At 38.5% G+C, this 24,888-nt stretch overlaps 1 protein-coding gene across 1 annotated transcript in view; it reads left to right on the plus strand.

Moving 5' to 3' along the window:
• Positions 1-24,888, plus strand: part of ATP2B4 (ATPase plasma membrane Ca2+ transporting 4) — a gene marked incomplete in the record, with an annotated part of 192,691 nt that overhangs the window by 154,962 nt on the left and 12,841 nt on the right. The window contains 1 exon segment of the mRNA XM_072424517.1: positions 9,858-10,040. Within this exon segment, the coding sequence (XP_072280618.1) occupies positions 9,858-10,040 (183 nt within the window).

Here is a 24,888-nt window from a genome sequence, read left to right on the forward strand (position 1 = left end):
CTCCCAATGCTGGTCTGTAATGGTGTGGTATTAGTGCCTGTAGGGTGAAGGTAAAATTTCTGTTTGAACAACATGTGTTTGAAAACATCCAGTGGCACAAAAAGTGAAGCAAAACAAACAGAACCAAAAGCAAAGGCCACCGAGCCAAGGATCCACCACACAAACTATTAAAGCCACCTCCATGCATGTAAGGACTAAATTTGGTTTCTTTAAAGTTTTGGCTTAAGTGCACCTCGTGTTGTTGGAATGCAGGCTTTCTATGAAAACAGCATACATGCAAGATATCAAGAGGAATGAATGGCTAAGCAAAGCAATCAACAGAAGAGAAAAAGGCAAAGGAGCCACAGTTCCTGTAATTGTATAGGAAACAATATAAGCATAAGGGGGATCGTAGGGTAAACTAGGGAGTATAGGTTATGAGTGATCAGAGGGTCACTCCTGAGTTGGGTTGTGAAAACTCCTAATATCTCCATTGCACCTCTGGTCAGTTAATGACAACTCAGGCATATAAAACATGAAAATAAATAACATAAATAGTGTGAGCAGCTCATCATCTGCACAGAATTTAGATATCTTACAAAGCCAAGAGTGTCACCCCAACTGGATAATTCAAAAAATTGTACTACTTCAACCCCCTAGTGATACAGGAGAGCCATCTGACTCCCACCATCCAATGACACACCAGCAGGAGACCCCAACGTGTCCCTCAGCACAAAAGAGACAGGACTCCAGACTTACTTCAAGGCAACAGTTGATCATCCCCCCCCCGGACCATCCACGGTCCAAGATGCGGCTGATGCGCGCCGGTCCACAAATAGGAGTCCTGACCCCAGCAGTCAGGCTTCCACTTTAGGATAGGGTAAGGGACAATGCTTAAAGATATCTGATGCAGCAGCCTCCACAGATCCTCTAGCTGCCTAGAGCTGCGCAAAGCTCCTTCCTCCTATAGCTCTGACACTCACCCCACAGCCTGTGCCCCCTTTCTCTCGTACAGCTCTGACATTGTCGATCTAGGAGCTATCCTGAGCACTCTGTTCACTAAAAGTGACATTGAATTAAGCATCTAGCTTTAGGCAAAAAATTAGAGGAAGTCTGCCAATATACTTTTGCTCTGGACTCTAGAATCACTACATTAGAGGGTAACCCAAGTGCCCCAGAGACACTCCTACACAGACTGGAGGAATCCCACAGATCTATACAACATTCTGTGTCCTTTTTGTTACGTCAGATGGAGGACCAAGAGAAAAGCAGCAGGTGTAACAATGTAGGGCTTAAAGGCCTACCAGAAGCAACTGCAGGCCCAGATCTTAAAACATCAGTCACTGCCATTTTCAATATTCTCCTGGGGAACACTCCAAACACAGCCATAGAGATGAGTAAATCGGGTGCAAGGTCCAAAACGCACTGATTCTTAGCTCCCAAGGGATGTCTTGGCAGGATTCATTATCACCTATAAAAGTAGAAATAATGAAGAAAGCCTGGTCCAGGGGTCCACTGGACTTTGATGGCACCCAGGTACAAGTTCTGCCTGACCTCTCCAGTTCCACTTTGCACAAGTGATGTATACTTTGCCCTCTTCTGGACCTTATCTGGATTTGCCAGACTACCTACAAATGGGGAAACCCCTTCCATTTGATTGTGTGTAAAGGCTCAGCAGTGTACATCATGAACGCAGGAGCAGTTTTTGTGTGGTGGGCAGGCAGTGCCCCCCTCTGCCCCATCAAGCCTCAGTCCTGCACACAAGCAAGCAGCAAAGCCCCGTTCCTATGTCGAAGGAGTCCATATGTCGGATGTCCTTAACTCAGGGACTACATGTACTGAAAAACACTCGCCGCACAAAATGTTTTTCCCTGAAAAGGTGCTCCGAACTCTAATCCTAAAGGGCAACATCTACAGAAAATATGCATAGTCTGCAATGTGTACCTCATGCTTCCATTTTCGCATAGATTCCTCCTCCAAGAATCGTACAACACTGTATGGTCTGTAGCTCCCCTCTCTATATAGTGTACTGTGCTGCCCAAGTCCACATATAAACGGTTCTTGAACATGCGACGTCACATCCGGCGCATTTGTGCCAGGTAAGCATGTACACAAACATTTCCCCTGTTAACGTGTACCTATACTCAGAATTTTCACTTTACATAAAAGGGTAGACAATCCTTTTATGTAGTGTAAAAATTCGGGTTTTTTTTTTTAATTCCCTGAATGAATGGGAGCGCAAAGCCTCCCAGGATACCTACGTCACGCATCCCTTAAGGCCCTTGGGTGCTCTCATCTCTTCATCTCGGTCATGCACAGAAGGAACCCTTTCCTCAAATAAGAATATTAACCACCTTTGGTCAAAAGGGAACAATAACCACTGTTTAAGTTTTTTGTATAGCAGACAAAACATTCATGAATAAATACATAACTATACATATATGTTAGGTATTTATTGCAACATACAGTGACAACAACTATTGAATAAGATAATATACACCAACGCATTTTGTTCAGTGCAGTCTGCCATATGTATGCACAAATGGAGCAATAACTCCTAGATGAATACCGCTGTGACAGATGTAAGCTATTCACCCTTCTGGAATCTCTCATTGGAGATCTGGAGAAGCCCATTGCAACACTGAAATCACCTTGGATCACCTTGAGAGGGGTCTTCTGCTCACTGAGCAGGTAGTTAATGGCACCGATGTGGGGATATGGGAAGGTTAATCAGGATGAACGTATATAGGGAGCTGGGTTACTGTAGTTAGAGAGAGGGGTAGGGGCTCCCAGATAAAGAAGGCCAGCCCTCTGTTTGAGCACCCTTACAAATTTGCAAAGCTATGTTAGGATGTGTAGGTGGTGGCATCCCTAGATGTTACTGCTACCCCTAACAGCTGGAGGAGCAGCCCATCTAGTAAGGGTGGGGAATGCAATTACTGGAAGGTGAAGACAATTGGTTTTCATTGGGGATTCTATGATCAGGAGGACTGAAAGAATAGTTTGTTTCCCAGATCCCTTCAACCGAATGGTTAGTTTGTCTCCTTGGTGCCAGGGTTCGGCATGTGGTGGACCGAAAGGACAAATTACTGGGTGGGGCTGTGCATGACCAGCTGTCTTGGTCCATGTTTGAACCAATGACAGAATATATGGAAAATGAAGGATCCTTAAAATCAGTTTAAAGAACTAGGATTCAAGTTGATAGAAAGGACCTTCAAGGTTATATTCTCTGGAATATTGCCTGTGCCATACAGTGAAGGCAGTGGAAGCTTAGATAGCTAAATGCAGGGCTTAAGTTCTGGTGTAAAAGAAAAGGTTTTGGGTTAGAGCACTGGGCTGACTTTTCATTGGGGTACAACCTATATGCCAGAGATGGTTTGCATCTAAATGGAAGGTGTCTACTGTGCTAAGGGAAAGATTTAGGAGAATAGCAGAGGGATATTTAAACTAGGAGGGTGATGGGACAGTTAAATAATGTGGAAGAAAGGTCAGATGGGTTAGCCAGTAGTGGAGGGTGGATTAGGGATAGTTGGGGTGGGGGTTATGGATAAAATATAAGGAGTTTCCAATGTTACACACAAACACTAGATCATGCAGTGCTAATTGTACTGAAAAACAAAAGGATTTGGCAAACATTGCTGGTAAATGCAGCAATGGTTTAAAGGGCCTGTTCACCAATGCTAGACGTCTGGCAAACAAAATAGGGGAGTTGGAAGTCTTAATGAATGAAGAGCAAAATGACCTAGTTGGAATTGCTGAATCCTGGCTTTGTTCTTCACATGTCTGGGCAGTCAATATTCCTGGTTATACTATCTTTCGTAAAGTCAAAAGGTGATGGTGTCCATGTGATAGTTGATCTGAAAGTGAAATGTAAAAGAAGAAATTGTTGATAGAGCAAGTGATGAGGTTGAGACATGGAGTTGAGTATGGGGATGCATAATACACAGTTTATTATTGGAGTCTGCTATAGGCCCCCTAGTGCTATGGAAGAAATAGAGAATCAACTACTAGCACAGATATCAAAGGCTGCAAAAGCTTGCAATGTTTTATTAATGGGTGATTTTAACTGACCTGACATTGACTGGAGTACTGGCAGTACAGGTACAGCAAAAGGGCGGAAAATTATGAATGCAGTACAAGGTAATTTTATGGTACAGTTTATAGGAGCCCCAACTAGAAATGATGCTCTGCTGGACCAAGTTTTGTTCCTAACAATGCTGAGCTTATAACAAATGTGCATATAAAACAGACTCTGGATAGCAGTGACCATAATATGATTTCAAATAATGTAAGTTGTAAACAGGAAGCAAAAACAGGAAAGATAAAACCATTCAATTTTAGGAGAGCAAATTTTCCATAATTAGGCATGGCTCTCTGTGACTTGGACTAGGAGAGAATATCGTCCTCAAAGAACACAGAAATGGCAAATTCCTACACAAACACACTGAAAGACATATTTCATTGGATAGGATTAAGATTAAAACCTCTGTGCCTCACAAATAATGTTAAAAAAGCCATTAAGAGTAAGAAAAGGGCATTCCAATAATTTGGAAATGAAGGATCATCTTCATCATTTGAAAACTTTAAAGAATATAACAGAAGATGTAAAAAGGAGATAAAATGTGAAAAACGTCAACATGAAAGATTGCAAAAGAAAGTAAGGCAAACCCCAAAAATGTAATTATATGTATGTGTATATTAATAGCAAAAAGATCAGATCTGACCATGTAGGCCCTTTAATGGATGTCTCTGGGTTGGTAACTGGGGTTAAAGAAAAGGCAGATTTATCAAACACTTGGCAGAGCTGAAGTCCATTTTGCTTATAGCAATGTCACTGCCTTAAATGAGCCACAATGGCTCAAAATTGATATGATTGGGAAACAGTTGGACAAAATTAATGTTGACAAAGCACCAGGACCTGATGGATTACATTCATGTGTCCTCAAAGAGCTGAGCTCAGTTATTTCAAAGCCATTGGTTATAATTTTTTTACCGCTTTTACATTTAAAAATACTCATTATTCATACTGCCAGGAATATTATGGAGCAGCTACAAAAATAGGCCCATTTAAAATTTTCCTATGTTGGGAGAATTAGTTTTAGTTAATTAAGATGGTCGTCTTTCCCCAAATCCTATGTACTCTGCAGTTGGTACCTTTTAATTGTGAGACAGACAGGTGACAGATAAAAGGATTTAAGGGATAATAAAATGATTTTCTATGCATTTATCTGGTCAGGTAAGATATTTTGACTTGCTATGTGTATATTTCCATAGCTGGTAAAAAAAAAATGGGATGTGGAATTGTACAACTGGGAAGTAATCACTAGTTATATCAGACTGCATTCATGATATAGCCTGCTTTACAGACTCTTCCCTGGACCAGCAGATGGTTCTGGGGACGCATTTGCTCTTTATCCCACATTTGCATGGAGAGCTAAAGCCACTGGAGATTCCTAGGAACCCCTTGTTATACGTTTGTTGGTATGTGTGGCACAGGGCTAAAAGACTTTTCATGGACAATGCATGAACCATAGGGTAAGAAGCAAGAGAAGTTGCATGCATTGAGGGTCAGATTTTGTGTAAGCTGCTTGACTCAAAAGAGCAATATCTGATGTGTATATCACCTACAGAACTGATTTAGAGGATGAGACAAGGAGATCAGGCTTGAGTAGATGCCATAAACATTTACAGATCGCACCCTAAATTTTTGCAGAGCCTGTTTGGTTCTACCTTACTCTATGTGCAGGGAAATGATCCTGAAGATATTTTGTTACGAATATATATATATATATATATATATATATATATATATATACACACATCATCATCATCACCAATGCATTCTTTTCAGGTGGGACTCTGTTCTTCTTCACAGTGTTTTAAATGTGGGGCCACAGAGGCAGATTTATATAATTTGCTGTGGAACTGTCCCAAGATTAGGTATTGTTGGAGGACAGTGGTTACTTATGCCTTACATCATCTGGTGAAATACCTGCCACTTTATCTACTTGGGCAATTTTTGGAAAGCTGACCCTTCAGGGGCCAAGAAATAATAAAGGCTTTAGAAAACTTTAAGCAATAATATCACTAGAAGTGAAAAAAACAATTCTGCACAACTGGATAACACCTGGGTTGAAGCCTTATTGGGAAAGTTAGGGTTTTTTTGAGGTGTGGAAATCTTATATTGCTCTACTGCCCTTGATTACCAGAAAAAGACAGTTTTTATTTTTGACCAGACTACGTGGTATGCATATCGTCTTTTGGATAATGGCCAACAGGTCCTATGTTATTTATTTTTTTCAAGAAAACAAAAACATATGTATAATTTATCTGGTTAAAATCCAGTAGATGTAGGCTTATATTCTTCCCCAATTGCCAACCCTAAGATAAATCAAAGTGAAAAAATACCAAAGAAAGTAGAGTTTCTTAAGGCAAATTATTTCAGTTGTATTTATAATGAAGTCAAGTGTTACAGTTTAATAGATTCATACAGTTTGGTATGACCTCAAACTTGAGTTTTGGTCGATACCAATTTGGCCCTAAAAGGGCACTAGACGTTCGACTTCTAACCAGAATCTACAAATAATTGGTACTTATATCTTATACGTAAATCTAAATACCCGAAGCGTTTCACCCGAAATGGGCTTCTTCAGGGGTGTTGTACCTATAACACAGGTGTACAGAAGTTCATTGATATATATATTGAAGTTTTTGAGATATATATATATAAATTCAATAAATACAGGTAATACCAGTGTTGGTAAGTACATAATAAAAAAGAGGGGTATATAGATAATCTGTCAAAGAATATGGAATAATAATCATTATTATAGTACAAGACAAACATTTGGAGTGTCAGTAACTCAAGGTACCAGATGTATCCATGTATATAAATACAAATACAATAGCCTTAGTACATGTATCAAATATTCACAATCAAACATTGTGTGTGTGAGAATATGATAAAGGATACATAAGTGCCAATAAGGGTTCGAGTAGACTTTCTTAGTGATAACTTCTTGAAAATAATTGGGACTTTTGCATATCTCTTATTAAATTGATATCAAAGATATAAGGGGTTTCATTTAAATTCTACCCCATTAAGTTGTTAGGGTATTAGTTTAGGAATTGAATTTTGAATTATTAATACTGTGAAGTATAGTCACAGAGGGAGAAAGGGAAAGCAGAAAACAAAATCTTCACTTACATATTCCTTAGGTAAAAAATCCAATTTGGTTTTGGATCAAAACAAGAAAGGTGCTTGGATGGCGCAATGAGAAAGGGAAAGGTTTCTTATTCCTAAGAGTAGGAAATTGAACAACCCCAGGGGGAGGAAAGGTTTTTTGATCTGTGGTAAATAAGGGTTGTACAAATACATGATTATGCTTAGTTTAAAAGGAGTTATAAAGTGCCAAATATAGATTGTTCATAGAGATTGTGATCGAAAAACAAACATAGTTGGTGTTACCTTAGGCTGAATTCTCATCCGAAATAACTGCAGAGGAAGCAAAATGAGAGCCATAACTGAAGCCCTCCACTGATCTAGGTTTTATGACAGAGTGTCTAGATGGAGGCCTGTTCACCCACTAGTAGCTTGCACATAGGCACCCAAAGGACTTTCAGACTGAGGAAGAAGATTTTCTGGTGTGATAAAACCAAGATTGAACTGTTTGGCCTCTAAATGTTGTTTGGAGGAAACCAGGCACCACGCATCACCTGCCATCCCAACAGTGAAATGTGGTGGCAGCAGCATGCTGTGGGGTTGTTTATCAGCAGCAGGGACAAGTTGACTGGTCAAGATTGGGGGAAAGCCTAATAGAGCAGAGTACAGAGATACCTTTAATGAAAACACGTTCCAAAGTGCCCAGCATATGATACTGGGCAAAGTTCACCTTTTAACATGACAATGAACCAAAGCACACAGCAAAAACAACACAAGAGTGGCTTAAAGACACCTCTGTGAATATCCTACAGTGACCCAGCCAAAGCCCTGACTTGAACCTATCGAACATCTCTGAAGGAATCTGAAAATGACTGTTCCCCAACGGTCCCCATCTAACCTGCCTGAGCTTGAGATGATTTGCAAAGAAGAATGGCAGAATCCCCCCAGTCCAGATGTGCAAAGATTTTTGCATCATACCCAAAAAAGCTTGAGGCTGAAGTTGCTGCCAAAAAGGCTTTAAGTATGTGATAAAGCAAAATGTGATATAGCTGATAGTATGTGTAGGAGAGAAGTGCTTCTCATTGGAGGGAGCACCTGAGCTGATTTATATGTATTAGAGCAGTTCTGTTGCCTAAGGAAAATTAAGCTTAAGGGAAAAAGATTTGAGACGGTAGGTAAAATTAAGAGGATAACACAAAAAAAATTTTGTGATTTGTTTTATTATAAAGGGATATTGAAAGTGCTAGTGTTCATTGACTGCTATGACTGTTATTGTTAGTACAGAACTTCTCTGCATTTGTAAATGAAAAAATATGAACCATAGTACGATTCAACCCAAAACATATCTTGTGACTACATTAAGATAGGGCAGGGGAATAGGAATGGCTTAGAAGAGGGTCCGGAAGGGGAAGCAGAGTGGGTTCCTCTTACAAATGACTTTGTACATTGTATAAACATTACAAACTGATTTTGTCGCTTTTCCATGCCAATCCCTTTTAAAGTTGTGTTAAAACTTCCCTTTTAATTGTTAGTTTTGAAAGTCACAAAGGATTATACAAAGTGTGAACCAAAAAAAGCGGGAATTTATTTATATATTATGTACATTTGCATAATAAATTAACTGACTTCCTCTCCGCTTTGTCCTAGCTTTTTGGTGACCTTAGAATGTGTCCCACATTTGTGGATTTTTCTGTACAGTCTTTCCTTGCTAACCACTTGTGGGTGCTTACAATTGCTGGCAGAGACTGGGGAGGAAAGGGAGTAGTTGTGATTGCTGGTAGACTGAGGGTGCCATCTTTCTTTAATAATAAAGGTTAGGGGGTAAGAGAGGGTCTCTCCTGCAACTGGTATAATTAGGTGGATGAAGCTATTACTGCTTGTAGGCACTTGCCTGCCAGCATATTTGGAAAAGGGAGTGTGCTAGAACTGCTTGTTCTACCACCTACAGCTTTTGACAGGGAGAGGAAGGTCGTGGCCACCTGCGACTGGTGATGGATTGGGCTTCTGTAACTACTGCCTGGCTAAAAAGGGGGAAACTATTGTAATTGACAAATACCTGGGATGTAATGTAGAGTGGAGGAGACAGTAATATGTAATGCAAGGCGCAGATGTCAGAAGTATATATTGTTGGTCTTGGGTATCAGTAGCATGTATTGAAGAAGCCACTAGTATGTAGTTCAGAGTGCAGAGGTCACTAGTATGTAATTATAGGGTGAAGAGCTCAGTAGTATGTAGCAGTGCAGAGGTCAGATGTGTGTAATCCACTGTGTAGTGATCAGAAGTGCAAAGTGCTGAGGTCTGAAAGACAACAGGCAGCCAGAAGATGAGGATAGGAGCTGCCTATTCCTGTCCCACCATGGTACTAGTCGTGTGGATACAAACCTGCCCCATCCTAAATTGATTTATGTACAAAATGGGGTATCTGATTTAAGTGGTAATTTGGTAAATTATATATTCTAATAATGCAAAAAAACATTCAAACTCAATCAAATGAAGCATATTCTGTGAATCAACATCTATATATACACACACACATAATTATTTAAAATACTAAGGAAGCAAAGCCTGCTTTTTTTGGAATGTGTGCTAAAACTTAGGCATGGCTTTTGGTGGCCAGTTTTCTAAATCTAAACACGCCCTAATCAGTATTAAGCTCATTAGCTTTTTGACCCTGGTGTCCATAATCATTCTCTTTATTTTTTAAATTCCTTCATAGTTTATCTGCACAGTTCCCACAAGTCGGCTTAAGTTCTTGAAAGAGGCAGGCCATGGATCAATGAAAGAAAATATTCCAAATGAAGAATTCCCAGAGGATGTGGATGAAATTGACCATGCAGAAATGGAACTCAGAAGGGGACAGATCCTGTGGTTTAGAGGATTAAATCGGATACAAACTCAGGTAGGAAAATATTCTCATATCTGCATTTACAGTTCATTTTTTTTCAGCTGACAGCCATGGTATGACTATTTTGACTGCTTACTATATTCCGTGTAATATATTAAACCAAATACGGGCGATGAAACAGGTTATAGTATAAACCATTAGGCAACTTTTCTTACTAAGAATGTAATTTACATGGGAGCCTTATTTCGGGAATGTGCTTTAAATAAATTCTGTTACCCTTCTGAATTCCTTAAAAAAAAATTGTATTACACTTTGCATGTGCTCAACTCAATTAAGTAAATTTTTTACAGTTGTGAACAAAGAGTTCTATCTAGTTGTCATGTTGTAAATATCTATTTCTGTTACTGTTCTGACCCACTTTAAAATTGCATTACACTTTGTGCGTGCTAATTTTTGCAGTAAGAAAATTTGTACACTTTCTTGTGTGTAATATGGTATAAAAAGCTATATCTGTCACTGTACCCGAAGAAAAAAAACTTTGAATTTAACTTGACCGCGCAACTTGGTGATAAAGTTTGCAGGTGACCTTGATCCCTCCCACGTTGCTGCTGCATCTTTCTTCTCCATTGCCCTCTTTTTTAGAGAAAACCTTAACTTTACCTCCAACAGTAATGGGAATCAAAGTTGCAAACCCAGAAGTAGAGGCTGGAAGTTAAGCCATCATCACCAATATTGGCTTTCACTCCAAATTCTACTGTATATCGAGTTCCTTCAGCTCTGCCACTTTTGGATCAAAAGTACAACTTAAGCTACCCCTATGTTCAGTGACCTCAAAATGAGTCTTTCATGCATTATGTCTAATCAGTTTTTGCCCTGCTACACAGGTTTTCAGCACAAGTAGATATTTTGCAATAGGATCAAGCACCTGTCCACATCCAATGATGAGCACCTGAATCCATGGATTAGTTTCTGAGGTCTTGAGCATATGTATACTAAATAATTATTGCTGGGCTGTACTAAAATCTGTGTTCTTAGTATAGTTTCCTTCTAGGCCCACTCCTCTTACTCTATGGCTGTTCACACAGAAAAAAATGCAAAATAGAACAATAAAATAAAGCCTGGCCACTTGGCCTCTAAATGACTGTTAGTTCCCTCACTATCAGTCCTGGGCAACCAACTGCTGAGCAGGACTCCAATTCCCAAGCAGTACAGCCTTTACCAAATACTCAGTTTTTACTCACAATTTTTCTTTGCACTCCTCCCAGCTTACAGGCCAAGAACGAGCAGGCTGGGAGTTTATATACACAGCATAATTGCAAGGATGGGTTTCAGCTGGGATATTTTACTCCTAATCATCCCAAGCCTCTTCCGCTCCCCCACCTGGCCAAGAACCCCATTGTTCTACAGCATGCATACTTCAGTTCCACCATCTGGCCAGAAAGAAAACTGCCTGATCAAACAGAAAGTTATTGCGCATATAGTCTGTACCTTGGACAAATGTATCCATCATCCTGGATGCAACCACGTGTTTTTGTTGCCCAGCTGTTACAATATATATTAATATATGTATATATATATATGTATATATATATATATATATATATATATATATATATTTGGTTTCTTTTAGGGGGTCTCAAAGCAGACCATCAGAGATGATCTATCATGAGACTGTAGATCCTAAAAAAATAATGGTTTAATGTTGCAACAAAGAAAATCAAATGCCTAACAGTTAAAGCATAGAAATTCCGATTAAAACAGGGAAATACATCAATCTTCATAGGAATAAACTGTCATTCCCCTAAGGTAAGGTCTATGCCGTCATCAAACAGAAAGGTCCAATAACGTATACATGGAAATCCAAGTAAGTATAATAGCCGAAATACAGTTAAATGAGTGGTAGTGTCCCGTGGTCGACCTTTTGACACCAAAACGATGTCAGCCTTTATTTTTCTGCATGTCAGCAGTAGGTTTCAATCTGTGTGGTCCATTAGCAGTGGTTTAGCACAAGTTCCTCTAGTCTATGAAGTTATCTGTGGAGTTTCAAACGGTGTCTGGGCAATAGGTCACGTTGTGTAAGTTCAATGACAGCACATCAAGTTTTCTTCCACTGTGAAGCAAGCACAGCAGTATTAGTTTTCCACATAAGCAACATATATTTTATAATCTATATACAGACCCCCTAGATTTTTTATCATATATATATGAGAGAGAGACCTCTTCAAGGTATTTCTGCTCTGCTCTAAAACATATTTTTTGTTAGGAACATCCCTTCAATGACCTTTTACTAGATCTTTCTGGCTCATTGGTGCTACTGTCCAAAAATAGTACTCAGGATAACCAAAAAGTATACTTATGTACTGTATGCACAGCGCTGATTCTCCTAATTTTAATACCAAGGAAGCTATATGTTCTTTGTAGTTCTGCACCCAAATAACACCCTCGATAACACAAATCGAGGGCCAAAAATAACTGTTTAACAGAAGCAGTGTTGTTAGCCTGCCAGCAATAATAACTTTGGTGCCTGATATTTTGGTTAGAAATACCAGGTATTTATCTGTATTTCAGAATTTTTAAAAACATGAGACTTTCTCACTTTATCTGAGGAGGGGAGCCCAACTCACTCTACCCTGAGTAACATGCCTGAAGGCCAGTTTTTATTTCTGCACAGTTACCCACTGTTGGTTGCATCTGCCATTAGCCATTGACTGTTCCTGTATTTTGCTGTAGACTTTTTTGCCTTGCTTTTTCTGATCTGAACTTTATTAGAATGATTAGTTTCTTGGTCTGATCTTTTTTGTCAGCATTACCTTTGATATTTATTACTGTATGTATTGTTGTCCTGTTTTAACTGTCTGTTCCTTCCTGGCTACAGTGCACTAGCTCAGTCTGTTCCTTTATTATCATGATAATCCTGCTATGGGTTGTATAAAGGGTATTGTCCTGTTCCACAAGTTTATGTGTTTCTTTAACAACGCTGGTGAAGGTACATGATTTTCTGCAGCTTGGTGAGAGCCAACAACCATCAGCTGTCAGATTGGTATTGGCTTGTTTGTTTTACTTTTATCAACTGCCTTGTGTGTCTGTGCTGTGCTCAGTTATCTGTTACTGCTTTTCACCTGAACCTCTTCTTTGTTCCTATCATTGCATCCCTTTGTCCAAGAAGACCACAAATACAGACAGTAGTCCATTATATCAGCTTCCAAGTTAGTATGGGTCCCAATAAACATCAAATGAAGATGTTCCATGTTTTTTTATCCTTAAAAAATGCTTCTGTCTGTTTCAGCAATATTTTAGATTGCACAATTCCTAAAGTATGTCAACATTAACGAGTACATAAATCAGAGACACATATGAAACTAAGCATTGCCATTTTTAAATAATGCAGTTATCTTTCTTTAATATACAGTTAGGTCCATAAATATTTGGACAGGAACAACTTTTTTCTAATTTTGATTATGTACATTACCATAATTAATTTTAAATGAAACAAATCAGATACAGACTTTCAGCTTTAATTCAGTGGGTTGAACAAAAAGATTGCATAAAAATGTGAAGAACTAAAGCCTTTTTTTACACAATCACTTCATTTCAGGCGCTCAAAAGTAATTGGACATTTGACTCAAAGGCTATTTCATGGGCTGGTGTGGGCAATTCCTTTGTTATGTCATTATCAATTAGGCAGATAAAAGGCCTGGAGTTGATTTGAGGGGGAGTGCTTGTATGTGAAAGATTTTGCGGTGAACAGACAAAATGCGGTCAAAGGAGCACTCTATGCAGATAAAACAAGCCATCCTTATGCTGCAAAAACAGAAAACAAAATCCGAGAAATTGCTACAATATTAGGATTGGCACAATCTACAGTTTGGTACATCATGAGAAAGCAACAAAGCACTGGTGAACTCTGCAACGCCAAAAGACCTGGACGTCCACGGAAGACAACAGTGGTGGATGATCGCAGAATAATTTCCATGGTGAAGAGAAACCCCTTCACAACAGCCAACCAAGTGAACAACACTCTCTAGGAGGTAGGCATATCGATACCCAAGTCCTACCATAAAGAGAAGACTGCGTGAAAGTAAATACAAAGGGTGCAATGTGCAAGCCACTCATAAGCCTCAAGAATAGAAAGGCTAGATTGGACTTTGCTAAAAAAAAAAAAAAATCTAAAAAAGCCAGAACAGTTGGGAAAAACATTCTTTGGACAGATGAAACCAAGATCAACCTTTACTAGAATGATGGCAAGAAAAAAGTATGGAGAAGGCGTCTAACAGCTCATGATTCAAAGCATAGCACATCATCTATAAAACATGGCGGAGGCAGTGTGATGGCTTGGGCGTGCATGGCTGCCAGTGGCACTGGGACACTGGTGTTTATCAATGATGTGACACAGGACAAAAGCAGCCGAATGAATTCTGAGGTGTTCAGAGACATACTGTTTGCTCAAATCCAGCTAAATGCAGTCAAATTGATTGGGAGGCGTTTCATAATACAGATGGACAATGATCCAAAACATACAGCCAAAGCAACCCAGGAGTTTATTAATTCAAAGAAGTGGAATATTCTTGAATGGCCAAGCCAGTGACCTGATCTGAACCCAATTAAGCATGCATTTCACTTGTTGAAGACTAAATTAAACTAGGCAGAAAGGCCCACAAACAAACAGCAACTGAAAGCTGCTGCAGTAAAGGCCTGGCAGAGCATTCAAAGGAAGGAAACCCAGGATCTTGTGATGTCCATGAGTTCAAGACTACAGGCTGTCATTGCCAGCAAAGGGTTTTCAACCAAGTATTAGAAATGAACATTTTATTTTCACTTTTTTAATTTGTCCAATTACTTGTGAGCCCCTGAAATTAAGGAATTGTGTTAAGAATAGGCTTTAGTTCCTCACATTTTTATGCAATCTTTTTGTTCAACCCACTGAATTAAAGCTGAAAGTCTGCAGTTCAACTGCATCTGAGTTGTTTCATATAAAATTAAAAATTATGGTAATGTACAGAACCAAAATTGAAAAAAAGTTGTCTCTGTCCAAATATTTATGGACCTTATTATATGTAATAAAACTCTCCCTTTAAATATGTTTTCCTTAATCCAATTTAACATTTTGTCTAAACCTACCTTCATTTCACTAAAATTGTTAGGGATCACTTAGCAACTAGAATCTAAACTAGAATAAACTAGAATAAACATTTTGGTTAGGAGTATAGAATTGCAATATAACATATGGATTGCAGAAGTGGTGAGTATATTATGCGCTTGCATGTATTTGCAAAAGATCCTGGGAATATGCTCAACACTAACGACACCACTAGAGTTAGCAGACTAAAAGTCCAGTCTGATGTGTGAAAGAACCAGCTCAGTAACCAAGATAGAAGCTTTGTATTTAAAATGCCTGCAACAGATTATGCCTATGGGAACAGTTTGTGGAGGATCAGAAGCCCCGGAGCTTTGGGATTCACCTCCTGAGCTTGTGGTTAGACTCTGGCTGTCACTTGACAGCTGGCAATACCAGTATCAATGTTGGCTGTGACCTGATAGAACCTGAAAGAATGATAAGAGTCCCCATGCCATCTGGAAATAGTGCTGCAACAAAAAAAAACACTGTTCTGAAATAGGACTTAAGACTTTATTTACTTAAGTTAAATATCAGGTTGACCTAAAAGTCATTATTACCAAGCCAGCTATTAATCCCTAAAAATTTAAAGCGTTGGCTTCAAAATATACAGGGTATATATGCGTGTAAACTATCTGGTCCAAGTGCTTTACTTACTCTTATCTGTTTCTGGAGAAAATAATTTTTAACTCATTGTGGGTAATTTGGAGCTCTGTCAATACAATCTCCATTATGGATTTGAGTACCACCGTTTTCTTTTGTATATACAGAGATGAAGACTATATCTTAACCTTAACCTTGCCTTATCTTTGTCCTCCAAAGTCACCAAATGTGTTATTATATAAAGGGCTTATATTCTGAGACTTGATCTATTTACTAATATATTTATTACATTTTGGGGGGTTTGTCTTCCTGTTTTTCACAACCTGTTGTTGCCTTGATATTCATCCTTTTTTATCTTTGTAACTATCAATTAATGAAAGCTTTCATTTATTTATTATTTTAAAATACCCTCTTCCTATTCTTCAATTCAGATTTAATGCTGATTACCTGGATGTAAACTTGTTTTTTTTACAGATGTTATGTGTTGTTGTTGTTTAATCTAATTATTCTAATTTTTGAAACCTGCTAAGGATCACATGATTATTTTAATATGTCCTGATACATAATTAACAATCAATGCACTTTACCCAAAATAGGTAGGTCCCCTACTGCAAAACCAAAATTCAAAATAATATCTAATAACTTTTTCCTAGCCACATCAATCATACCACTACCCCTCCTCTCAAACATCCCCAATATACAAATCAAATCCCCCATACTTACCACAGAGTCCACAGATTATTTGTAATATCCTAAATCTTAAACTTCCCCCATCTAAAGATCCCTTTGCCCATTAAAAGCCTGACTCCCTCTTAGAAATATATTTGGTCACCTCAAAAAAAGAGTGAGAATTCCAATGGACACCTAACATCTTTCTCCTATAAACAGTCTTATTTCCCACTGTGATGAGTCTTTCAACCAGCATATAATTTACCCCGGGGGAGAGTTTAATTGATTGATTTTTCCTGTTTGTTTTTTTCTGGAGGACTGGTTCATATTTGTACCCGCATTTCATTGGGACTGAGTAGCTCCCCCTGATGTCAATCACAATCTCACAAACTGGTGTGTGGCTTCACCACCCCATTACCTGAAGTCAATTGTACCTAGAGTGTTTTTGTCCAAAGTAAAAGGTTTAAACTTCATTAGCGATTTCCTTGCCCTGAAACAGTTTTGTGATTTTGATGCAGATATGGTTCAGAAAACCAACCTTCACTTTCACATGAAAATTATTTCTCAAAGCTTGGAGATTAATCCTTGGGCACACCAGGGTGGGCAGGAAGGTACATGGTACCAATTCCCTAAGCAGAAGAATTGTCAAGGAAGGCCAGGATCAAGGTAGGCAGCAAGCAAGAGAGGTCAGGTCCCAAGCCAGGGGTCAAATACCAGGGATCCAAGAAATATACACCAGGGACACAAGCCACTGCAGACACAAGGAACACAGGTGACACTGGAAGCACAGGTGGCACAGGAATAACCACAGACAGAGAGGAACCCCGGAACAGCACATAGGAATTTGCTGGGAAACAACAGACTAGGCAACACAGGGGCTGGACAGAGGAGGCACTGAATTAACGAATAGGTGTACAGGAAATGCTCAGCAGAGCTAGGGGGCTCAGCACTAGTGGAGACACGTTGCACAAACACTGAATGTTGTGTCTGAGCTAGCTAAATAGCCAGGGGTGGTTAACAGGCTTTTTCCTGATTTGCTGATGGGAGGGGCTATATTGATTAAATCTGGAAGGGCAGGAACCCCTGGGTTTAAAACTGCAGGCATGCGCTGGAGAGAGGCACCTGCGCTTTAGCGAGGAAGAGGTAAGTGTGACAGAACCAATGCATGCCCTAGGGTCTAGGCTTAACAATAAAAACAAACAAAAAAACCCAAATAGCTGTGGTTCTGATGTCTAGTTTACAAAAAAAAAAAGCTAACAGGGACCTTGGATTAATGACCCAGGAAAAAAGCTCAAATATCCTTGTCCTATCAGTAGCTCCAGACACAGCTAAAGAAAGACATACCTGGAGTCATTATTTACAGACTCTGTGGCTACGTGAATGTGTTGTTATATTTAGTAGTGTTTTTAACAACTTTTTCAATTGGCCTTTGAGTGCCGCCATTGCACTTCTTATGGAATTCCTGATGGTAGTTGGATGTGCCACTGAGGCCAGCACTAGCAACCAAACTTGATCTTGCTCTAGCAGTTAGGAGCCCCAATCATGCTTCTAGTTTTTATAATTTCAAGTTGCAAAGGCCCTGAATGTGCCAAGAAGCCAACAGCATAATATTTCCTCCACCTAACTTCACAGTTGTTATGTATTTTTTCTTTTAAAATGCATGTTTACTATTGCAAAACAGCTCTATCTTTGATTCACCAGTCCTATTTATGTATTTGCACCTAACTTAAAACACCGAATTCTAAATAAATTGATTTAGTTGGTTGTGGTAAATACAGGGGTGCACCAAGTTTTCAGGTGGCAAATCTGCATTTTTTAATTTAGATTGAAAACTAATATCCATGCAAATTGTGTCATTTGTTAAACATATCAACTTTATTTATAGGCACTGTTTAAATGGTGATCTATTGTCTGCCAGTTCAGATATGTTAAGCAGTTTTCAAGGAAGGTACTTACTTTTTAATGTGTTTGTATAGGAGATTTACAGTGTTGTTACTTTTACCAGCAGATGAAAAATCCCAGGTATTGGGCAATGTCAAACAAAATATTTTGACAAGGTATATAGACTCCCTTTTCCCCTAAAGTACAGCCCATTTTTGTATGGCAGAAATCAGGAAGTTTCTGAATTCCATTCCCATTTTCCACTAATTTTGCCTTTGTGATTTCTTCTTTTCTTTTTGTTTTCTTGATGTTTGTTCATGTTTTTACCTCCAATTTTTGCTCATGTTTTACCTTTAATATTATAGATTGAGTTCATATGCTTGCCTTGAATCCTTTCCTTATTACCTAGGTTTTTCATAAAAGATGTTGCCAAAATATTAACATATGTAAGATGTGACCTCTAAGAGAGACACTTTTCCCACTGGCCAGCAATGTATAAGTATTCTTCCCACTCACCACCACACTAATGTACTGTGATGTGGGCTGTGGATATACTAATTATAGCAGGGGTTCCTTGAAGACATAAAAGGTATTTCAAAGTGTTTCCATATGTTATTAAGTTTGAGAAACACTTGTTTACAACATCAACAAAGGGCTTCCATGCAGAAATGATATATTCCCTTCCCCTTTTTCTGAACTAAATTATAATAAGCATTATTTTAAAAAATAAAAGCTATAGACTAACACCTAAAAGGTTTATGATAAGTTGATAAGTTTTATGATCTTAAAGCATATCTATACTCAGATTTTTCCCTTTACATAAAAGGGTAGAAAACCCTTGTTATGTAAGGTAAAAGTTCTGGGTTTTTTTAGGTGCAACACCCTTTTTTTTTTTAAAAGCACAGCACCGCCCCTGCCTAGGCGGTCTAGAATTAATGGGACCGTAAAGCCTCCCAGGATACCTACGTCAGGCATCCCGGAAGGCTCTTGGACGCTCCTTCTGCATCTTGGGCATGCGCAGAATGAGCCTTTCTACTCAGAGAAAAATTTGCCGATCTTGCGCATGCAATACATTTTTAAGCTACCATTGGGCCTGGTTTGTTGCTTTGAGTGGAGAACTTCTGCTTCATCAGGCAAAGTTGACTTTCTGAAAAACAAGAAGTCTAAAGTTAGGGTTAGGGTAGGGTAGGGGAGTTTATGTTGTTGGGCAGCCTGCTTATACCGAGTTTCCAAAATGTTTGAATTATTGCTTGAATTAATGGCTTAGGCCATTGTTGAGGCTTAACTACTCGGTGGTCAAATGTAGCTTATCAAGTATCACGTATGGGAAGGTAGCCTAAGCATACTAAAAAAGGGTGTGCATCAAAGCAGGCGAAGGCTCTAACAGGCCATAGAAGGATTGAAGTCAGGCAGTTCACAGGTGGCTGGCAAGTTCCCATGACACAGTACAACTGCAGAACAGAAGTAGCAGTACACCAGTTGCTAAGGTGATTAGGCTAGAACCACTTAAATGAGTGCAATTATCCTTTCAAATTAATTTGAGGACAGGGCCTGGGAATTTCCCACATTGAAAGACTTTGTAGTAGGTAGAGTGTGGTCATCAGCTTTACAAATAGCACACAAGTGGTGAATTCTGGAGAATCTGTTAGTCTAAGTCTTTAAATCATTTGGAAGCATCTTCCAAAGTTGGTATGACCCAACTGTGTGGAGATGAGCTTAAAGGAATAGCCTGCACCAAAAACAGATTCCTGTATCTTGAAAAATCAATAGTTAAGGGCACAATTCCCATCTCTTCCAAATAGTAGATAGTCTATAAAACGATTGTAGGGGTGTCCTTGCAATTTGCAGATCTGTTTCTATCTGCACCTCTTGTAGATGCTGCTCATGGTCCTACAAGATATAATAGTAATGAAGATTACACCAGAGCTCAATTGCTATACGGCTGGTGCATTAGTTCTTAGTTATTCCCTAATTATGGTTCTCTGGTCAGAAGGAAGAGTATTTTTCCCAGGCAGGAAACTCAGAAAAGTATCCAGATCTGGTTCCAAACTGTGGCAGCCCCAAGCATCCTTGGAAGTATAGGATGTCAGCTTAGTGCCAATGGCCACACTGGTGGAGGGGCTGTTGTGGAGTGGAATCTTTCTAGCATAACTTTGTTTACCCCTGGTAGGGGAAGCTGGCAGTGCAAGGAACCTGCTTCCTAGCCTTTTTTGACCCCCACCTAAATTTGCATGAAGCTGCCCTCACTTGTCCACTTACGTTGGACACAATTCTACTGTTTATTTTGCTCCAGAATTTATACATTTTTGGTCAGTTAAACCACTAATCCAGAATCAGATTTGCATTTCAAACAATGCTGGACTACATGTAGTAACCGTGAACTGTAAAAGTAGTAAGAGTATTTATCCCCCACTGCGTTTGCCCTGTTTTGTGAAGTTACAATCTGGAACTAAATATTTTATTTGTATTTTATGTGATAGACTTAACAACATTCATTCAATTGCTGAAGAGGAATGATTTAAAAACTCAATATATATTCAAAACTCTTATTGCTGTGAAACTCCTAAAAATATCTGGTCCAGCAAAAAAACTTCAGAAGTCAGATAATTTGTTAATTTTGAATTTGTCCACCTGTGAGCTAGATGTCATATGATGTATAAACAGTAAATTGACCAGTTCTGAAAGGCCACTTCTACACCACTAAGCAAGCATGAAGACTCTAGAGCACTCCAAAAAGGTAGGAGACCTGTTTGGATTGAAAAAAAATGCCAAAGTTTGAATATCCTAGAGAGCACCAATAAATCAATTCACTGAGGAACTCATTTTTTGTTGAGTTAGATCTTACACTTGTTTTTTGACTAATTTTTGGGTGGTAAATCAAGAAATGACCCCAGTTTTTTGCTATCACATCCAGTTTTTCCGATACAGGGTACCTACCCTCCGTTTTTGTCAAAAAACATACAAATTTTACATACAATGAAAAAATAATGAAATAACTAAACAATAACAAAATTTATTTTGTTCATACAATGGATTTATTGTTACTTTATGACATTTTTTTCACAGTAAAACATTTGAAAATTAATCAGGTAAGCTATTAAGGCAAAAATTACGCTTATAGCTTTTCTTGGAGTGTTCAGTGTTAGGACTATCTCTCCAGATGCTTCAACAATAGTCAGCCATCATATGTACATCCCATCTACCCTAATACTGTCCTTCCATGACCTTCAAATCCTGGTGGAATGGTTCACCTTACTCATAACTGACGGCACCAAGGTTTTCCGGGAAGTTAGAAAGATGGCTGTGCAGAAAATGCACCTTGATTCTCATATTGAAACCAAGCATTTTGCAGAAGTGTTTATCTGGACAATTTATGTGTAATTATTTGCTCGCGTGTTTCCAAGAAAGTTCTTGAAAATGGCTTTGAATGATAACCAAGCATTCTTTTAGACTTCTGACATTGTCCTGATGAAATGTTCATCTTTGATGAGCTGCCGAATCTGTGGATCATCAAACACACCGGCCTTTATTTTTTCAAATGACAGGCCAGGAAATGCTAAAATGAGGTACTTGAAACAGTCTCCTTCAGTTGGCAAAGCTTTAACAAACTGCTTCATCAGACCCAGTTTCATGTGCAGAGAAGGGGATATATTCTTTCTATCAACAAGTGGCTCATGTAAAAACTGCCACAGATATATCAAAATGAATCCGGTTGTTTAGGCACTTACAACGAAAAACAGCAGAGCCAGGCATGATCTGAAAGAAAGGAAATACGCGTGTAAGTATAAAAATAAATTTTGCTTATTTACTACATAGAACAGCGCACAACCTCTGACCACACTGTCCTTCATGTAAATGATTAGTCTATACAAATCCACGCTACAGTAATCGCATTAATATAGGCGCTAGAGAAAAAACCTGACGTGATAGGAGGAAAACTAACTGCACTTTCAAAATCAGCATACCTATTTTACTGTAAATAGGCTTAAAATTTAGGTCAACGAAAAATTTGTTCAGAGTTGATCCCTAGTAGTAATATAGCAAAATGGAAAGAATATGGCACCGCTGTAAAATTGACAAGAGAAGCCGCTAACGAAAACTCCCACAACAAACAAGGAGGGCATTAAATAGAGATGCAACAAAGACTGAAACAGCTGTAAAGATCCACAGCAGAAATGGGAGTATCTGTCTAAAGAACCTCTTTAAGCCCCTACAATCTAAATTTTAGGACTTTATGGAAGAGTGACAAGAAAAAAAGCCATTGGTATGGGAAAAGATGTTTCTAATGTGTTCAACAGCATGTGACTGGCTGGAGAGAATACACTTTCAGAAGTGAAGCTGGGTGATCCATAAAACATGGAATGGATTTTTAAAATACATTTTCTATTTGCTAGCAAATGTTTTGAATCCTGGACCAGATCCATTCCAGGTTTGCTGGATCACCCAGCTTCACTTCTGAAAGTGTATTCTCTCAAGCCTTGGAGAGCATTCATAAATGAGGGTCTAAAACTGATTGTTTTGGCAATTGAGGGAAACCATCAAGGGAAATGCCTAGTGTAGCACCAAACACCCGATAGAACACCATTCCTGCAATGAGGCAGCATCATGCCGCAGGGATTTTTAAAATTAGCAAGAATAGGAAAATCTGGTCTAGATTAAAGGTTATATGAATGGCTCTAAATACAGATTAATCTGTTTTAGTCTACTAGATATTAGAAACTGGAATGAAAGTTAGCCTTTCATCAGGTCAGTGACCAAGCCTCCAAGCCTAGTTCTGTGACTGTGAGCCACTTCCTTAGTTGTACTTGGGAGAAGTGAAGGGCTGTTTTTTTTTATTTTTTTATTTTTTTTCGCTAGCGAAGAGGCTGTTTTCTTCGTTTCTTCCCTGTAAAGGAAGAAAGTTTTGTTTGCCTTTTTTCCTTTTAATAAATACGGGTAGGAGCCCTAAAGAGATGCGGACGTCTGGAGTTGCCTCAATGTCAGCCTGCCATTTGAAGCTAATCCCCACAGTACATAGTTTAGTGTCATGGTAAGTGGTTTAATCCATACAGATCTGCATTTTAAATATTGTGCACAATAAAGAAGGACTGATCCTGTGTATCTGCTGGGTTTGTTGTACAGGCACATAGCCAATGGTATGTACATGTAGCTGCAGGTGCAGATGTTACGTGTAACGTCTTCCTGCAGCAGCCCTATAGGGAATGAACAATGATCAGTACTAGTACTTCTCACTTCTGCCAGCTATCACATATGCAGCTATCATATATTCTTTTTGAACCAGCACTATCATGGAAGTTCAAAGTGTCAAAAATGACACTACATAAATATGTGGAATGGGGCTTGTAGGGCTGTTGGGAGGCCCTTCTGTGAAGGTCCTGTAAATTTACAGGTGAAGCTATCAGACTGAAAAGGAAGCTACGTGAATATATATACTTTAACTAGGCCGGAAATGACTTAAATTTAAATGTCCATTTACTTTTTTCACACATGGATGTTTTTTATTTAAGTGTTTTATAAGGCCCCCTCCCCATTTGTTTTCTGTTTAGTGCTTTTAGATTTTGCACGGTGGAATGCACTTGTGCAATGTTAAAAAAATTAAAATGTAATCAATTAAAATTATTAAAACTAAAATGTAGCAAATTTCTTAATGATCCTTTGAACCTGTTGAGAATGGGATCCATATCCTAAAAAAAAGACTATTCTTCTTACTTGCTGTTTGTGGTTTCGTTTTCTACTTCTATCAGTTATACCTCTATTCGTTATGTTTGATAAGAGCTCTATCATAGCCTTTTTTCTAGATGTGTAGCAATTTCTCCAAAAAAATGTCCGCACAATTTCTCCTTTTTTATTTTAGGAAGGGCTAACCATTTAAACAGACAGGGAGCAACTGTCTGTTTTAGGATGAAACTATTCGTCAACTGGTTTTTTGTTTTAGTCATGATTACTTACTCTTTAATAAAAACCATATTATTGTATATTTTACATAAAAGTATTTTATGATATAATTGAAAGCTTTTAGAAAAAATAAATAAATAACCTAATTATCTAATCTGCTTAGTTGCATCTGATCTGATCTGACTTTGTGATAAAATGTTTCTTAATACATATCTAAATTTATAATGCATTGTTGTTTCTATAGAATTTGAACTTGTTGAGTTCATCTGTGAGAGCATCTGTTTCACCCTTAATGACAAATTTAAAAATGACATTTCTAAAAGTGCCATTTGTCTTTTGGTATTGCCTTATTCTGTATTGTTATTTCCCTCTCTACACACCTGGATTTTTCCCTCCTTCCTACTTTTGGTAAAAACATTTTTTTTTCTTTTCTGAATGGTGCTGCTCGTTGCAGCCTGTGGGTTTTCCTCCCTCTCTTGCAAGTGGTACAAATCTATTAGAAGTGTCTAAACTGGATTGCTGCCTTATTCTATACACATTTAGTTTACTGGGTCACTGTTTTTATTGATTTAAATGTCCTGTCTTTGGTACTGGAGGTTTGTAAAACTTTTGTGGATTTGATGTTGCTGTTTTATTGGAGGTATTATTGGTTTTACCTCTGTCATATCCAGCTAAACTGAATCAGTAAAATGGAAGAAAAAATTATTTGGCTTTTACAGCATCATAAATGTCAAAAATCTT

This window comes from Pyxicephalus adspersus, chromosome 1 (assembly GCF_032062135.1).
Source record: "Pyxicephalus adspersus chromosome 1, UCB_Pads_2.0, whole genome shotgun sequence".
NCBI classification, from domain to species: Eukaryota; Metazoa; Chordata; class Amphibia; order Anura; family Pyxicephalidae; genus Pyxicephalus; species Pyxicephalus adspersus.